Here is a 17,334-nt window from a genome sequence, read left to right as displayed (position 1 = left end):
TGACATCACCACATACCATGCAGTTTCTAGACAATTCTACTGTACACCCATGAGAGAATGAGAATGAAAAGACAAAGAGCATCTTAAAATTATGAAGAGTTTTAATTTGGTAGACCTCCTGAACCAGCCTAGGAAACCCACAGGAGTCCTTGGACCATACTTTGAGAACTGTTGGCTAAAGCATATAGGCTTCTTTCAGCATCGAGGATTTGAAGGTTCTAACAGAGTGCCTGGAAGTCTGTTGAAGAGAAGGTTGAATCTCTGGATCAGTGAGAGGAAAAGCTCATTTAAAAAATTCTTGGTAAATGAGCATAATAACAGGCAATACCAGATACTCAGGTAACAATACCTATGGTTCTCTCCGTGGAAGGTGCTGGCAGTCTTAACGGTCAGTAATGCTGAGCATGTCCACCCCAGGCCAAGCAATCAGGGAAACTTCCCCTCACAACAGGGAGCCCAGGGTCTTTGTTGGGGGGGGGGTGGTGCGAAGACTTGGCTGCCTTATGGGGGAGTGTGTGAAAAACACCAGGCTTTGTGGGGCAGCAGCAGAGGAAATCAAACAGCAAAGACCAATAGGCCCAAGGAGGGGCTGGACGCAGCTGTCCACTCACCGCACTTCCGCCAACCCAGGCAGCACAGAATCCCTGGGAGATCAAAGAGCAAAAGGCTACTCCAAAGGCCTGGGGAGGGGAGAAGAGCTGGGCAGACACCCAGAGTGCGAAGGGCAGCCCTGATAGAGGTGGCCGTGGCGCACACGATGGCTCAACCAGGATGAAAGTGGGAGAGTGGTGAGAGGCATAGAGATGATCCCCGAGAAAACCCTATGGAGCGCTGTTCTACTCTGACACACATGGCATCACCGTGGGCCAGAATCAACTAGACAGCAATGGGCGTTTTTTTTTTTAACCTCGTGCCATACACTGTTCTAGGTGCGGAAGCCCAGTAATGAACAAGACAGGCAGAAATCCCTGCCTCATAACGTCAAAGCATGTTATCCCAGAGGGAGGTAGGACTTCCAATAAAGCAGCAAAGAAAATGTAAGAGGCCGTAAAAAACATTGAACAAGGAAAGTACAAAGTCCATCTGGTTTTAGAGAATACTGGCGTTTAGCAAATATGTCCTACTCTGCCCACTTCTGATGTCTGTTTTCCACCATGCTTTCCTCCCAGGTGTACGAACTGAACGGGGAGACGCATGACGAAGCGTGGAGCGTGAAGACTTACAAGGAAGTGGCTGAGGTATTTGCGAAGGATCATCCTGATTTTCTTGGACTCAAGCTCATTTATTCGGATCGCAGGTAAGAAAAGAGAGTCTGCCTGAAGCTACAAGAGTTGGGTGTATTGGATGCGGGCAGACGCCAGGTTGGGAAGGGAGAGAAGGGGAGGCAGAAGGGTAATCTGGAGGCAGCAGGCTGGGAGTCAGGCAGCTTGATGGTAGACAGCCATGTGCTGGGCCTGTGTGTTTGTGTGTGATCCCACAAAGCGGGGATATGTGTCCGTTACATCACCTCTAGTTTGGGCATCCATAACAAACAGAAACAAAGAACTCTGGCAATATTCCAGATAATTCTAGGCTGTAAGCCCACATGGGCCTGGATGACTCACGTATGGATATGTTGTTTTTGCCTGGATTTTTGGATAATTGGCCCATTTCTTTGTTTCAGTTTGCCACTGGATTCTGCCAAATGTCACCATGTGCTTCGTGTGGCTGTGGGGGATGCCCGGATAGGTGAGGGGACCCTGGGTACAACCTGGCTCAGCCTCATGCGTGGAGACCCCACAATGCTATATGTGTGTGACCTGGGGGTATGACGAAGGGACTGACCAAGCAAATGCAGAAAGCTTACAGACTTGACTTTCCTTCTTATCTTACCAAATGAAGAGCTCTCTCCTCATGTCAAAGCGTAGTCAGACTAAGGCCTATGACCTGTACGTGTCCAAGAACACAAAAATAGCAGCCAGATGGGATCACTCCGGTCAGGACAGGGGAGGGGCATGGCAGGAGTGGGCAGAACTTCCATTCACTCGGCCCTCCCATGCAGCTAGGCATTCCTGGATAGTGAAATCGGTTAAGAGCTTGACTACTAACCGAAGGGTTGGTGGTTCAAACCCACCCAGAAACATCTCGGAAGACTAGGCCTGGTGATATGCTTCCAAAAGGTCACAACATTGAAAAACCTATAGAGTACAGTTCTACTCTGCACACATGGGGTTGCCATGAGTCAGAACTGAATCGACAGCACTGGTTTTGGGTTTTGTTTTCCCACAGGGCTGGCTCTGCAGCAATCAAACTTCTCAGAGCCTCCTCCCCAAATCCCCTCCCCTCCTCCTAGGGATCTGGGGGACTGCAGGAGTGAGACCCTGCACGAGAGAGCTCCAGCCCAGGATGGAACCTGTGGGATGGGGTCCAGCTGGTTCCACTCAGAGGCTCCCTGGCACCAACTGCCCCCTCCCAGGGCCAGGAGCAGGGGAGTGTGAGTGCGTGAGGGTGAGCTCTGTGGCTAAATGGCCCCCATGCTCCCTTAGGGCTCTGGAGGAGAAGAGGTGGGTGGGGGCTGGGAAGCAGGACAAACTAAGTCCCCATGGAATTGAGCAGAGACCTTTGTCCTGTCACAGAGTCATGCCAAACGTTTGTCTTTTGGTGCTTTCACTGTTACGCTGTTAGCTTCGTCCCTATCCTGGACTTGAAGGGAGAGAGTGGTGTCAAAGAGAAGTAAGACAGCTTGGTTATATGGTTCTGGAGGGCCCAGGACTCTGGGACCAGTGCCTAACCCAGGCGTTTCTGCTTGAACCAGTGAAAGATGAAATATGTTTCCTGGGTCCCACTTATCCGTCAGGAACTTGAATGACCTGTGGCATTTCACAGGTGTCCAGTAAATGGGGTCCACGTCCAGGACCCAGGAACCCTCTTAGGGAGGCAGGGCAAGTTTTAGGCAAGGCCACTTTGCTTCATCCAAATGTAGACAATTTGCCCCCTGGGAGCCCTTACCCTGCCTGCTTCTCAGAGACAGTAGGTCCCTCTGGAGCCAGCTGGGGTCTTCAGCAGAGATGGATTTGGGAGAAATATCTAACAGGTGGAGCCATTTAAAGGGATCACCACAGTCTGGTGGGGATGAGGCCATATGGGCAGTGGGGCTGAGGATTTGGGAAATGGTTGCTCTACTCTTGGACTGGATGAGATCAGCCCCAAGAGGGAACCACTCCACAGCTTACATAGTCCAAGTCATGCCATCTCTGTGCTTCTCTCTGTTTCTCAGATTCAAGAATGTATCTGTCATCAAAACATCCGTCAAAACAGCCATGGCTCTTCGAACCAGTTTCCCCACGATGGTGGCAGGGTTTGACTTGGTAACCTGGGCTCATTAGTCCCCAGCTCTGTACGCAGAAATGGCCAGGCAGGCAGCTCTTCGTGAAGGGACCACACGTGGCGCTGCACACGAGAAAACCCTCTGGAGAGGTTCAGGGCTGATGGCACAGGCCTGGCCAGAGTCCTGAGCTGAGGATCCCTAGGAGCCTGCAGCGGGTGGCAGCCATGGGAGGAGGGAGAACAGAAAGGGCTGGACAGCTGAAAAGGGAAGTTTCTGATAAAGGAAGAAATTTAGCAAGTTCGGACAATAATTAAGGGCTCCTTCCCCATTCCCCTGCTTGCTGACCCCTTTTCTAGCCCAAATTGCCCGCCTGTTTCTGACTCTTAAAATCATACCCACACTCCCCCTACTCCACCACAGCACACAGACTGAGTCCTGTCAGGAAGCAGAGCCTGAGATGGGGCTAGTCCCAACAGGAAATTTGTCCCCTCCCTCGCCTTCATCCTATTTCCTTCTCATCTTTAAAAAAAAAACTTTTTCTTACTGTGGTAAAATACACATAACACAAAGTTTGTCATTTTAACAATTAAAAAAAAAGTCTATTTGCTTTAAGTGAAAGAAGTAGTCGATATTCAACCATTTCAAGAGGTAGTATATGATCAGGAACTGATGGTACTGAGGGAAGAAGTCCAAGCTGCTCTGAGGGCACTGGCAAAAAAACAAGGCTCCAGGAATTGATGGAATATCAATTGAGATGTTTTAACAAATGGATGCAGCACTGGAGGTGCTCACTCATCTATGCCAAGAAATATGGAAGACAGCTTCCTGGCCAACTGACTGGAAGAGATCCATATTTATGCCTATTCCTAAGAAAGGTGATCCAACCAAATGCGGAAATTATAGAACAATATCATTAATATCACACACAAGCAAAATGTTGTTGAAGATCATTCAAAAACGGCTGCAGCAGTGTATAGACAGGAAACTGCCAGAAATTCAGGCTGGTTTCAGAAGAGGACCTGGAAGCAGGGATGTCATTGCTGATGTCAGATGGATCCTGGCTGAATGCAGAGAATACCAGAAGGATGTTTACTGGTGTTTTATTGACTACGCAAAGGCATTCGACTATGTGGATCATAACAAATTATGGATAACATTTCGAAGAATGGGAATACCAGAACACTTAACTGTGCTCATGAGGAATATTTACATAGATCAAGAAGCAGTTGTTTGGACAGAACAAGGGGATACTGATTGGTTTAAAGTCAGGAAAGGTGTGCATCAGGGTTGTATCCTTTCACCATGCCTGTTCAATCTGTATGCTGAGCAAATAATCCGAGAAGCTGGACTATATGAATAAGAACGGGGCATCAGGATTGGAGGAAGACTCATTAACAACCTGCATTATGCAGATGACACAACCTTGCTTGATGAAAGTGAAGAGGACTTGGAGCACTTATTAATGAGGATCAGAGACCACAGCCTTCAGTATGGATTACATCTCAACACAAAGAAAACAAAAATCCTCACAACGGGATGAATAAGCAACATCATGATAAACGGAGAAAAGATTGAAGTTGTCAAGAATTACAATCAACAGCCGTGGAAGCGGCAATCAAGAAATCAAATGACGCATTGCATTGGGTAAATCTGCTGCAAAGGGCCTCTTTAAAGTCTTGAAAAGCAAAGATGTCACCCTGAAGACTAAAGTGCACCTGACCCAAGCCATGGTATTTTTGATTACATCATACACATGTGAAAGCTGGACAATGAATAAGGAAGACTGAAGAAGAATTTACGCCTTTGAATTGTGGTGTTGGTGAAGAATATTGAATATATATCATGGACTGCCAAAAGAACAAACAAATCTGTCTCGGAAGAAGTACAACCAGAATGCTCCTTAGAAGCGAGGATGGTGAGACTGCGTCGTACATACTTTGGACGTGTTGTTGGGAGGGATCAGTCCCTGGAGAAGGACATCATGCTTGGCAAAGTACAGGATCAGCGGAAAAGAGGAAGACCCTCAACAAGGTGGATTGACACAGTGGCTGCAACAATGAGCTCAAGCATAACAACGATTGTGAGGATGGCACAGGACCAGGCAGTGTTTCGTTCTATTGTGCATAGGGTCATTACGAATCGGAACCAACTCGATGGCACCTAACAGCAACAAGTGAAAGTTTACAAATCAAGTCAGTCTCTCACACAAAAATTTATATACACCTTGCTATATACTCCTAGTTGCTCTCCCCCTAGTGAGACAGCACCTTCTTCTCTCCACCCTCTGTTTTTGTGTCCATTCAGCCAGCTTCTGACCCCTTCTGCCTTCTTGTCTCCCCTCCAGACAGGAGCAGCCCACCCAGTCTCATGTGTCTACTTGAGCCAAGAAGCTTGCTCCTCACCAGTATCATTTCCTATCTTATAGTCAAGTCCAATCCCTGTCTGAAGAGTTGGCTCTGGGAATGATTCCTGTCTTGGGCTAACAGAAAGTCTGGGGACCATGACCTCCAGAGTCCTTCTAGTCTCAGTCAGACCATTAAGTCTGGTCTTTTTACCAGAATTTGAGGTCTGCATCCCACTGCTCTCCTGCTCCTTCAGGGTTTCTCTGTTGTGTTCCCTGTCAGGGCAGTCATCAGTTGTTGCCGGGCACCATCTAGTTCTTCTGGTCTCAGGCTGATGTAGTCTCTGGTTTATGTGGCCCTTTCTGTCTCATGGGCTCAGAATTACCTTGTGTCTTTGGTGTTCTTCATTCTCCTTTGCTCCAGGTGGATTGAGACCAATTGATGCATCTTAGATGGCCACTTGTTAGTGTTTAAGACCCCAGATGCCCCTCTCCAAACTGGGATACAAGATGTTTTCTTAATAGATTTTTTTATGCCAATTGACCTAGATGTCCCCTGAAACCATGGTCCCCAAACCCCTGCCCCTGCTTCATTTGCCTTCGAAGCATTCAGTTTATTCAGGAAACTTCTTTGCTTTTGGTTTAGTCCAGTTGTGCTGACTTCTCCTGTATTGTGTGTTGTCTTTCCCTTCACCTAAAATAGGCCTTGTCCGCTATCTAATTTGTGAATACTCCTCTCCCTCCCTCCCTCGCCACTCTTGTAACCATCAAAGAATATTTTCCTCTCTGTTTAAACTATTTCTCAAGTTCTTATAATAGTGGTCTGAAACAATATTTGTCCTTTCGCAACTGACTTATTTCACTCAGCATAATGCCTTCCAGGTTCCTCCATGTTATGAAATGTTTCACAGATTCATCACTGTTCTTTATCGATGCGTAGTATTCCATTGTGTGAATATACCATAATTTATTTATCCATTCATCCATTGATGGGCACCTTGGTTGCTTCCATCTTTTTGCTATTGTAAACAGTGCTGCAGTGAACATGGGTGTACATACATCTGTTCATGTAAAGGCTCTTACTGCTCTGGGGTATATTCCAAGGAGTGGGATTGCTGGGTCATGTAGTAGTTCTATTTCTAGCTTTTTAAGGAAGTGCCAAATCGATTTCCAAAGTGTTTGCACCATTTTACATTCCCACCAACAGTGTGTAAGTGTTCCAGTCTCTCTACAATCTCTCCAACATTTATTATTTTGTTTTTTGGATTAATGCCAGCCTTGTTGGAGTGAGATGGAATCTCATTGTAGTTTTTGATTTGCAATTTTCTAATGGCTAGTGATGGTGAGCATTTCCTCATGTATCTATTGGCTACCTGAATGTCTTCTTTAGTGAAGTGCCTGTTCATATCCTTTGCCCATTTTTTTAATTGGGTTGACTTTTTGTAGTTGAGTTTTTGCAGTATCATGTAGATTTTAGAGATCAGATGCTGATCGGAAATGTCATAGCTAAAAACTCCTTGCAAGTCTGTAGGTAATATTTTTACTCATTCGGTGTAGTCTTTGGATGAGCATAGGTGCTTGATTTTTAGGAGCTTCCAGTCATTTAGTTTCTCTTCAGGTGTTTGTGCTTTCTTAGTAATGTTTTGTATACTGTTTATGCCATGTATTAGGGCTCCTAGCATTGTCCCTATTTTCACTTGAACCGTTTTTAAGTGTACAATCCGGTGGTATTAATCACATTCACCATGTTGTGTAACTACTATCACTGTCTATTTCCAAAGCTTTTTCATCACTCCAGGCAGAAACTCATTAAGCAGTAACTCTCTACCCACCTATTTTTGAAGCTGCATACCCACAGCTGTTGCTGCTGTTCACCCCTACCCCCTACCCCACCAGGCCCTAACAGACAGGCCAGGCTCCCCAGGTGACAACTCCTTACTGTAATTAAGTACTTAATCTAATTAAGAAGTCTAAATTAATTTAGACCCTCTAAAAGGCAGTCTTGACTCCCTCTTAGATAATCTGTACATTTTAGCTGAAACTGTGCTTAAGCTTTTGCCTTCAGACCAGCCAGAGCCCAAAGGAGTAGATTTCATGAATCGTTTTAGTTTGGGCTCAGGCTGTCCTCCTGGGGTCCTTGTGAGTGCTCAAAGGGTCTGGCCTCTGGAGCAAAGGGTCAGAAGTTTCCCCCATCTCTTTTCCTCCCAATGTGTACAGTACTGACAAAGGCTGCAGTGGATGTCAGAACTTAGAGGGAGCACTCTTCTTACAGAACTTCAGAAATAGCCAGACCCAGTACAGCTGATGGACAAGTACTTGGGAGACAATGGGGTCAGAGGGCGATACATGGTTGTTCAAAGGGGTCCACTTGCAAGCCCTAAGCTCCTTTCAATTCTATACTCCATTCTACTCCATTGAGTATCCACGCTTGTTTTATTATAAAAATGTCATCCCCCGCCCCCGACACACACACATCTTTCTACCCCCACTAATTATAACTAGCATTCTGTAGGAGGCGTGCTTTTTATTCTGAAGCACCTTACTGCTAGCACAGAGCTACAGAGCCCTGCGGGCAAGTGTGGCTTAGGTTGAAAAGCAGGATTTTGGTCTAGTTGCTCTTCATGTTACAGCTGAGCAGCTGAGTCACAGGGAAATTGATGTGTGCAGGGCCTCACAGGTGATGGATGGCACCTGGGTCCTCCTGACTCCTGGTGCAGGGTGTGTGTGCACTCTGTCTCTGTCTCTCTGTCTCTGTTCCTCTTTCTCCCTGTGTATGTCTCTCTCTCCCTCTGTCCCTCTCTGCTTCTGTCTCTTTCCCTCTGTCTCTCTACTTCTGTCTTTCTTGCCCTCTCTCTCTGACTCTCTCTCCTTCTGTCTTTCTGTCTGTCTCTCTTTTTGTCTTTCTCCTTCTATCTGTCTCTTTCCCTCTGTCTACTCCCCCCACTCCCCCAAGGAGTTCAGTGCTGCAACAGAGGTGATGTGAGAAGACAAGTTGGAAAGGGCTGGGAGCATAGAAGGTAAAGCCTCTGAAGAAGGGAGAAATTATTTCAGAGCAATACTGCACTTTCTTCTCTTTCCCAACTCTGCTACTGGTCATTCTTAACAGGGTATGTGACCAAGAGCCCCAAGCTGTAGTGGCAGGGTACAGTGGACAGTGTTTACAGACTGCAGGGGGCACCTTAGCAAAGTGAAGCATGAACCAAGCAGACGCCCCCACGTCCCCTCTTTGTCCTACAGGTGGGGCATGAGGACACTGGACACACCTTGTACTACTACAGGGACGCTCTGCTGATTCCAACTTTGGAAGGCGTTAAACTACCATACTTTTTACATGCTGGAGAGACAGGTGAGCCACCTGGATGGGATTCAAACAGTGGGTGACAGTGGGTGGAGGAGGTGGTGGACAGGGGAGTTCCTCACCATCATCCAAGAGTACTGGCAGGATACTGGGGCAGTGGTACCAATATCAAATCCTTTTAGTCTACAGTTGTTTTATTTACCAGTTGTCACCAAGTCATCTCCAACTCCCGGCAACCCCATGTGTGTCAGAGTAGAACTGTATGCCACAGGGTTTTTGATGGCTGATTTTTTTGTGTGTGTGTGTGCTTTAGATGAAAGTTTACAAATCAAGTCAGTCTCTCATACAAAAAGTTACACATACCTTGCTGTGTACTCCTAGCTGCTCTCCTCTTAACGAGACAGCACATTCCTCCTCTCCACCCGGTATTCCCCGTTCCATTCAACCAGCTCCTGTCCCCTTCTCCCTTCTCATCTCACCACCAGACAGGAGTGTCTACTTGAGCCAAGAACTCACTCCTCACCAGTATCATTGTCTATCTTATAGTCCAGGCCAATCCCTGTCTGTAGAGTTGGCTTCAGGAATGGTTCTAATCTTGACCTAAGAGAGGGCCTGGGGACCATGACCATCAGGGGCCCTCCATTCTCAGTCAGACCATTAAGCCTGGTCTTTTTACAAGAATTTAAGATCTGCATCCCGCTGTTCTCTTGCTCCATCAGGGATTCTCTGTTGTGTTCCCCGTCAGGGCAGTGATTCATGGTAGCCAGGTACCATCTAGTTCTTCCGGTCTCAGGCTTATGGAATCTTTGGTTTGTGTGGCCTTTTCTGTCTTTTGGGCTCATCTTTACCATGTGTCTTTGGTGTCCTTCATTCTCCTTTACTCCAGGTAGACTGAGACCAATTTATGCATCTTAGATGGCCACTTGCTACAGTTTAAGATCCCAGAGGTCAATGGCTGATCTTTTCAAGGTAGATCACTAGGGCTTTTTCCAAGGTGCCTCTGGTTAGCGACCTTTTGGTTAGCAGCTCATGTGTTGACCACTTGCACCACACACGAACTCTATAGTTGTTTTCTATCCCTTTCGCATACATTGTGCGGAGCCCTGGTGGTGCAGTGGTTAAGCGCTCAGCTGCTAACTGAAAGATTGGTGTTTGAACCCACCAGCCCCTCCGCAGGAGAAGGATGTGGCAGTCTGCTTCCATAAAGATTTACAGCCTTGGAAACCCTGTGGGGCAGTTCTACTCTTTCCTATAGGGTCTGTTCGAGTCAGAATCGACTAGATGGCCACAGGTTTCATATCCATTATCTCGTTTATTCTTAACAGCAGCTCTGCGGAAAAGGAATAACTATGGTAATAATAATAGCTACTACTTATTAAGTGGCTTTTGTGTATCAGGCACTTAGCATATATTATTGTTAACTCTCACCTCAGTCCTGCTTGGTAGGTGTTTTATCCCCATTTTATAGATGAATAAGCCTAAGGCCCCAAACACAGAATGACTGGCTCAGTGTTAAAGTACTAGTAAGCCGTAGAGTCTCAATTTGAAACTTTTCCGACCATCACCATTTCATAATGAGTGAATTGAGCTTGAGAGGTTAACTGGCTTGTCCAAAGTCACACAGCAGCAAGTGGCAGAAGAGGGACCAGAACTAGCCTGCTCTGTCACCTTAGGAGGCTCTGCCCACCACCTATGAGTACTGAGGAGACCCTGCCCTGCCATAGCAGCCCCTGCTGCCTTTCTTTCTGAAATGCCATTAGTCCAGCCACTTCTTTGTTTCCCAAAGCTCATTCTACGGTCTTTCTCAGTCTCTACCTTAATCCAGTCCCTAAAATGTGTAAACCACCAGGTTATGGCTGAGCTGTCAGATGAGGAATAAAGATTTGGGGGGAGGGAGTTCACAGGGAGACTCTGACCAGAAGAGAAGCCCCTGATACGTCCCCACCCCCTGCTCCCCACCCCCCAGCATCCCTCAGAGAGCCTAAGGCACCTGTCACCCTCGGCAGACCAACAGGAGAAGGAGGGAGCAGTGGGAAGCTTGTATTTCACAACCAGGCTTAAACCCCAGTGTATCAGGCCATCTCTCAGGGAAAGGGTCCATGTGCATTAATCCCTTTTCCTGACATTTTGAGTCAATTTAGATCCAATTTAGATCAAAGTCTGCTCTAGGAGATTTAAAGAATTGTATGTGGGAGATGGGAGTGGGGTGGGTTTAACCTTAAAGTGCTTGTGGTCAAATTGGAAAGATCATACCTAACTTGTGTGAAATCATTAAGAACAGTACAAAACAATGTAATGTGGAACCTAATCAAATTTCAGGATGTGTGGTCCTAGGAGAGGATTTTGCTTGAACTTGGGTATTTAACACCCGAGAGAAATGTCCTTATTTAAAAAAAGAAGACGTCTTTAAAAAGAAAGTACTAGATTAAGAAACCACTAAAGTCTACCTGATATACATACTTTAGCCAGCAACGGGAATTTTGGGGTTTTATTTCTAACAATAAAATAGAATTTTCATATTTTGCATGTAACTCACGATGCTTTTGGCTACAAGGAATGGAGTGTACACATATGTAGGTTTACAATAAGATCATTTATTATCTCATATAACAAGCAATTTCTGCCATCCTCATCGAGTTGGTGATTTTGCCCCCACTTGGTCATGAGATGATGAAGTCACATTCAGGCTTGCCACATCCCCTGACACAAAAGAGAATACATTTCCCCCAATGCATGTCTTTTTAATTAGGGAGGAAGATCCAGAAGCTCCGCCAGCAGAAAACCTCACAGGTCAGCATTAGGGCTAGCTTAGCTGCAAGGGAGGCAGGAAAGTCAGGATATGGAATTTTCACCCTTGAAAGAGGGCCCCGTCAGCAAGGGAGGTACAGTGGGGACGCCTGGTGAGTAGGCAGCCAACAGCACCTGCTGCAGCTTTATTAGTTGGTGGTGGTCATTGCGATGTCATAGATTGATCCTGTCCCAAGGGCACTGTTAAATATATAAAGTCAATACATACAGATAATTATAATGACATTACATGTAAGAGAATCAGCAACACTTTGTTACAAGAACCATAAGCATAAAATTCCCAGAAAATCACTTTAGAAACAAATAAAAAGGGGAAGAAAGAATATGGACTTGAAACCCAGTTTTGAAGCTGGGGTCTGATAGACCAAGGCTTGAAACCCAGTTTTGCTACTTACCAGTGGAGTGTTCTTAGGCCATTTATAAAACCTACTTAAGTTATAATTAAGTTACAAATTCCTCATCTGTTACCAAAAAAAAAAAAAAAGGGGGGGGTGGAATGCAGTACATCTCCTTAGCGTTGCTCTAAGAAAAAATTTTATATATGTATATGCATGTGTATGTGTATAATGTTAATGTTAATTTCTCTTCCTTTTCTTGCTGGGGGTGGGATCTGGAACCTTTGTGTGAGGATGGTCTGTGGGTCAGATCCAACCCTATTGAAGACTATCTCTACATCCCCAGACTGGCAGGGTACTTCCATAGACGATAACCTTCTGGATGCCCTGATACTGAACTCTACCAGGATTGGACACGGATTTGCTTTGAGCAAACACCCAGCAGTCATGGAAGATTTAAAGAAAAGGGACATCCCCATAGAAGTCTGTCCCATCTCCAACCAGGTATATATGATCCATGGCACTAATCCAATTTGATCTTTGCCCCCAGCCTCAACCTCTGCCCTATTTCCCAAGCTTTCTCCTATATAATTCCTCTCTCTGTAACTCACTGGTTTTCTATATTCCTCAACTCTCCCACCCCCATTTTTAGTAAAGATTTTTAGGAATGGACCTTTGCCTAAACTGCTCATGATAATGAAGGAGCAATGAGAGTCTCCACTGGGGTGGAATTTTGGGCAAAGCTGTGGGCAAAACTGAAGTGACATTTGCAGAGGCCAGTGGAGTGGGAAGGAAAGGGCAATAGGATATTGCTGTTTCCAGCAGTTTCCTGGATCCTTTGAACACCTGTCTCTCTTACTGTTCTGAGCAGGACCAAGCAAGAGTCAGACCACAAGTTTGTTGTGGTGATGACACTTGGAAAAAGTCAGGAAGAGCTTGAGGACTGGATCTACTTCTGGTGTCAGAAGTCATCCTGATATTCAGACTGGTGATAGGGATAAGAAAGGAGCTGCTCAAGGTCTCACCTCCCTTGTGCCTTGTGATGACTCTTTTTATGGATCCAAGTTCATCTTTTTCCCTTGACTTTTCTTGCACAGGTTCTGAAGTTAGTGACTGACCTGAGAATCCACCCTGCAACTGCTTTCATGGCTGTTGGGTACCCCATGGTGATCAGCTCTGATGACCCAGCTTTCTTTGGTGCCAAAGGCTTGACCCATGATTTCTATGAGGTCTTCATGGGCATTGGGGGGATGGATGCTGACCTGAGGACACTCAAACAGCTGGCCACTAACTCCATCAAGTGAGTGTCCTTGTACATGTCCCATTTCCCCTATCTTCTCTTCCATCCCTCCATACTACCATGCGGTAACTTGTGTTTATCTCTCCTAGAGGTTTGGGGTAGAAGCCTGAATGGTCTCTGGGTTTTCCCTACATCTCTGTTCTGCTCCCGTTATTGGACTAGGGAGAAATGTGCTCTGTGAGGATCTGAGATCCCCTCACACACCCTGTCCTGTTCCTCGACCCTTCACCTGGGGCTGACCTAGGTTATTCTTCTCCTGCAGATACAGCGCCATGTTGCCTACTGAGAAAAAGACTGCCATGAAGATCTGGGAGAAGACATGGGATAATTTTATACATGACCTGATTAAGAAGTGAGGAGAAGACAGCCATTCCCCAGCTATTCTCCTGCTTCCCTTCATAAAAAAAAGAAAAAAATTTTAGCCAATCTCAAAAAGAGTTACCCTGTACCAGCTATCTTTACTTTTTGTTAATCATTCTCAAAACCACTCCAATATAGTCTCCATTACTTTATCAAAACTGACCTTGTGAAGGTCATCAATGTCCTCTGTATTGTTTGACTCTAGAAACATTTGACCAGCTGACCAAACTCATCGTTTTTAAATATTCTTACCTCCGAAACTAAGTGACATCAGCTACCTTGGTTTCTTCTTCTCTTTCTGTGGCCATTGCTTCTGGAATCCCTTCCCCAAATCCTCCTTCTCTATCTGATCTCCATGTTGGATTTTCTTAGGGCTCAGTCTGGGCTCTCTTATCACTTCTTCATTTCTCTATACTCTTTTCCTGGGTAGTCTCATCTATTCCCCTGCTTTCAAATACCGTTTATTTCCTGGTGATTTCAAAATGTATTTATTCATTTTGATGACTCACAGAAATCTCAGAAACCTACTATGAGCAATTTTGAACTTTGGCTCTGTTTTCATCAAACTGCTCATTTCCTATCCTGGTAAATGACACCTGTATCCATTCCAACCAGTTGCCCAAAGCCAAAATTTTCAGAGAAATTCTTGGCACTACTCTCTCCCCTGCTCCCTACATTCAGTTCATCATTAAGTCCAATTAGGTCTACCTTCAGAATGTATCTTGTATCTGCCTACTTCTTTCTACCTCTACTGCTATTATCTGAGTCCAAGCCATTATCACCTCTTGCCTGAGTTACTGCAGTGGCCTCCTAATTGATCTCCCTTTTATTCTCTTTGCCCCTCTAATTCATTTTTTACACAGAGCAGAGTGGCTTTTGTTAAATTGAGGTAAAATTCACATAACATGTAATTAACCATTTTGAAGTGCACAATTCAGGGGCATTTAGTACATTCACAATGTTGCATGACCACCAGCTCTATAGAGTGACTTTTTAAAATTAAATTAATTTGAGTACTCCATTGCTTACAACCCAATGCACTTAGAATAAAATCTGAAAGTCTCAACAGGGCATATAGCTCCCTGTTTAATCTGGCACCTGCCTCTATTGCCCCTAGTGCTCTGGCCACACTGGTCATTTGTTCCTCAAATATACAAGCTCCATTCTAACCCTTTCTTCATTCTCTCTGCCTTCAATGTTCTTTCTTCCCACTTTTATCTAACTAACTTCTGTTTATCTTTTAGGCTTCAGGATTCATATCACTGCCTCAGAAAGGTTTTCCTGAGCCTCTATTATTCTCCTGCATACCACCTTCTTCTTTTTCTTCATGACTGTTATGTGATTTATAATTATGTATTTATTTCTGTGTTTACAGTCTCCCCTCCCTCCACTAGATGGTAAGTTCCATGTGGGGAGGCACTAATGCATGTGTCATTCACACTATGAACCTAGAGCCTAGCTCAGTACCCCAAACCTAGTTAGTACTCAGTAAAAGATTTGTTGAAGGAATGGCTGTATTTTATATCTGTTGAGCTAGTTGTTGAGGCAGGAGGGAGTAAAGCAGTGTCTCCCCAAATAAAAGACCTTGTGGGATCACAGTCTGACTCCTTGCCTGATCTTTGAGAGAAGAAAGGCAAGAAGCTAGCTCAATCTTCACTCCACTAAAAGAGATGAGGGAGAATCAAAGAATTCCTTAGAAGTCCCAGGTGACTTCAAATGTCTTCCCATCCATCATCCATCACCTGTATCACGTGCCGCCAGGCAGCAGCCAGCTAGCAGCCAGCTCTTCTCTGCTTAATGGTATGGGAAAAGCCTTGCTGACTAGGGGTCTTCAACACAGGCTGGGGACCCAGTAGAACAAAATGACCTCTAGGATCCTGTCTATTTCTGAGGGTCTTTGAATCAATCCCAGTAGATTTCTTTTAGGCCTCAACTGAGCAGATTTAGATTTAATAAAGGGTGATGATAGAATTTAGCAGCATGGGTATCAGCAGCAAGTTGCCATGGCTAGAGGAGGCCTCCAGCACAGGCAGGAGCTTAAAGTCTCTGAGCTGAACTTGGTGTGGTCTCTGACTTGGTAAAACCAACCAGCTGTTGCCTTCTGTCTTGACTACCTGCCTAGTTAGTTGAACAGGCTGAGTCCTAGTCAGAGAACTAGGAACACCAGGTGAACCAGACCCTGAGTTATGAAGATGAGATCAGGGAAAGGAAAACTAGTCTTGGAAACAGGCTCTAGCCTCCTCGGACCTGAGAAACATTTATGCCAGGGGTAGACTAGATAAAACTGATTCCGCTCATTCTTCATCAGGACTTCCGAGAGGGTGCCCTGACTTTTGGAAAAGTTTGTGTTAATTAAATTTTTACAAATTAAATCATGCAGCACCTGAGAGGCTTTCCATCTATAATTTACTTAAAGGAAATCAGCAGTAAAACCTTCTATTAACATCTTTTCGTAATTTGAATTAACACACTGTGTTATTATTTTCTTAGCATGAGGTTAAATCTTTTTTTCTTCTTGGTCAGATGAGTCGTCTGGACTGGTACGCTCAGAGTCACTAACTTCCCAAGCTTATCACCAACAGTCTCCATGTCTGACCCTTGGTGATGGTCCCCGCCCAGCCTGCTCCTCCTGAGTCCTGGAGCTTGTGCTTCAGTCTGCACAGCTCCTGGGGGAAGGGCAGGGGGCTTCTGGAAATGCAAACAGAGGAAGCGCTGTTGCCAGCGTTGCCTCTGGGAGGTGCAAGTCATCCTGTTTCCCAGCAGGTTAGAGGTCGGGATTCAACCTCGGGGGAAACCATAGAGCTATGATTTTTTATTTTGAAATAATTTTAAACTTCAAGAAAAGTTGCAAGAATAGCACAAAGAACTCATATACTCTTTGCTGAGGATCATCAATTGTTAACACTTAACAACATTTGCTGTATCATTCCCTCTCTTTCTCTCTCTCCATATATGCATATATATGTGTGGTTGTAGTGTGGTTACAGAGGAGAATGTCGCTGTCTTTTAGGAGATACATGCTGGAGTATTTAGTTGTAATGAGGCATAATGTCTGCAACTTACTCTCAATTGGTTGGATAAAAATAGCACATATATACATGTATATACACACACACATACATATACATTGTCTTAGTTACCTAGTGCAGCTGTAACAGAAATAGCACAAGTAGGTGGCTTTAAGAGCAAAAATCTATTTTCTTACAATTTTGGAGGCTAAGAGTCCAAATCAGAGTCTCAGCCATGTATGTCGGCCTCTTTCTATGGGCCTCTCTCTTAATTTCTAGTGTCTGCTGGTAATCCGAAGGAGCCCTGGTGGCGCAATGGTTAAGTGCTTGGCTGCTAACCGGAAAGGTGGGTGGTTTGAACCCACCAGTGGCTCTGTAGGAGAAAGATGTGGCAGTCTGCTTCCGTAAAGATTATAGCCTTGGAAATCCTATGGGACAGTTTTACTCTGTCCTATAGGGTTGCTATGAGTCAGAATCAACTTGACGTAAGGGGTTTAATGGGCTGGCAATTCTTGGGGTTCCTTTGCTTGTGGACGGGTCCTTACATGGCACCTGTCTTCTCCTGTATTCCTCTATT

General features: G+C 45.2%; 1 protein-coding gene across 3 annotated transcripts in view; it reads left to right on the top strand.

The window, feature by feature from the left end:
• Window positions 1-13,911, top strand: part of ADA2 (adenosine deaminase 2) — a 30,123-nt gene extending 16,212 nt beyond the window's left edge. For all 3 annotated transcript variants that reach the window (XM_023548975.2, XM_023548974.2, XM_023548973.2), the window contains 6 exons: window positions 1,170-1,297; window positions 3,257-3,347; window positions 8,886-8,994; window positions 12,436-12,593; window positions 13,187-13,389; window positions 13,652-13,911. In XM_023548975.2, coding sequence (XP_023404743.1) covers window positions 1,170-1,297; window positions 3,257-3,347; window positions 8,886-8,994; window positions 12,436-12,593; window positions 13,187-13,389; window positions 13,652-13,745 — 783 coding nt within the window. In that variant the 3' untranslated portion in view covers window positions 13,746-13,911. The remainder of the gene's footprint in view (window positions 1-1,169; window positions 1,298-3,256; window positions 3,348-8,885; window positions 8,995-12,435; window positions 12,594-13,186; window positions 13,390-13,651) is intronic.
• The last annotated feature ends 3,423 nt before the right edge of the window (window positions 13,912-17,334 follow it).

The sequence above is a fragment of the Loxodonta africana genome, chromosome 4 (assembly GCF_030014295.1).
Source record: "Loxodonta africana isolate mLoxAfr1 chromosome 4, mLoxAfr1.hap2, whole genome shotgun sequence".
Classification (NCBI taxonomy): domain Eukaryota; kingdom Metazoa; phylum Chordata; class Mammalia; order Proboscidea; family Elephantidae; genus Loxodonta; species Loxodonta africana.
This window is presented reverse-complemented; position numbering and strand designations above follow the sequence as displayed.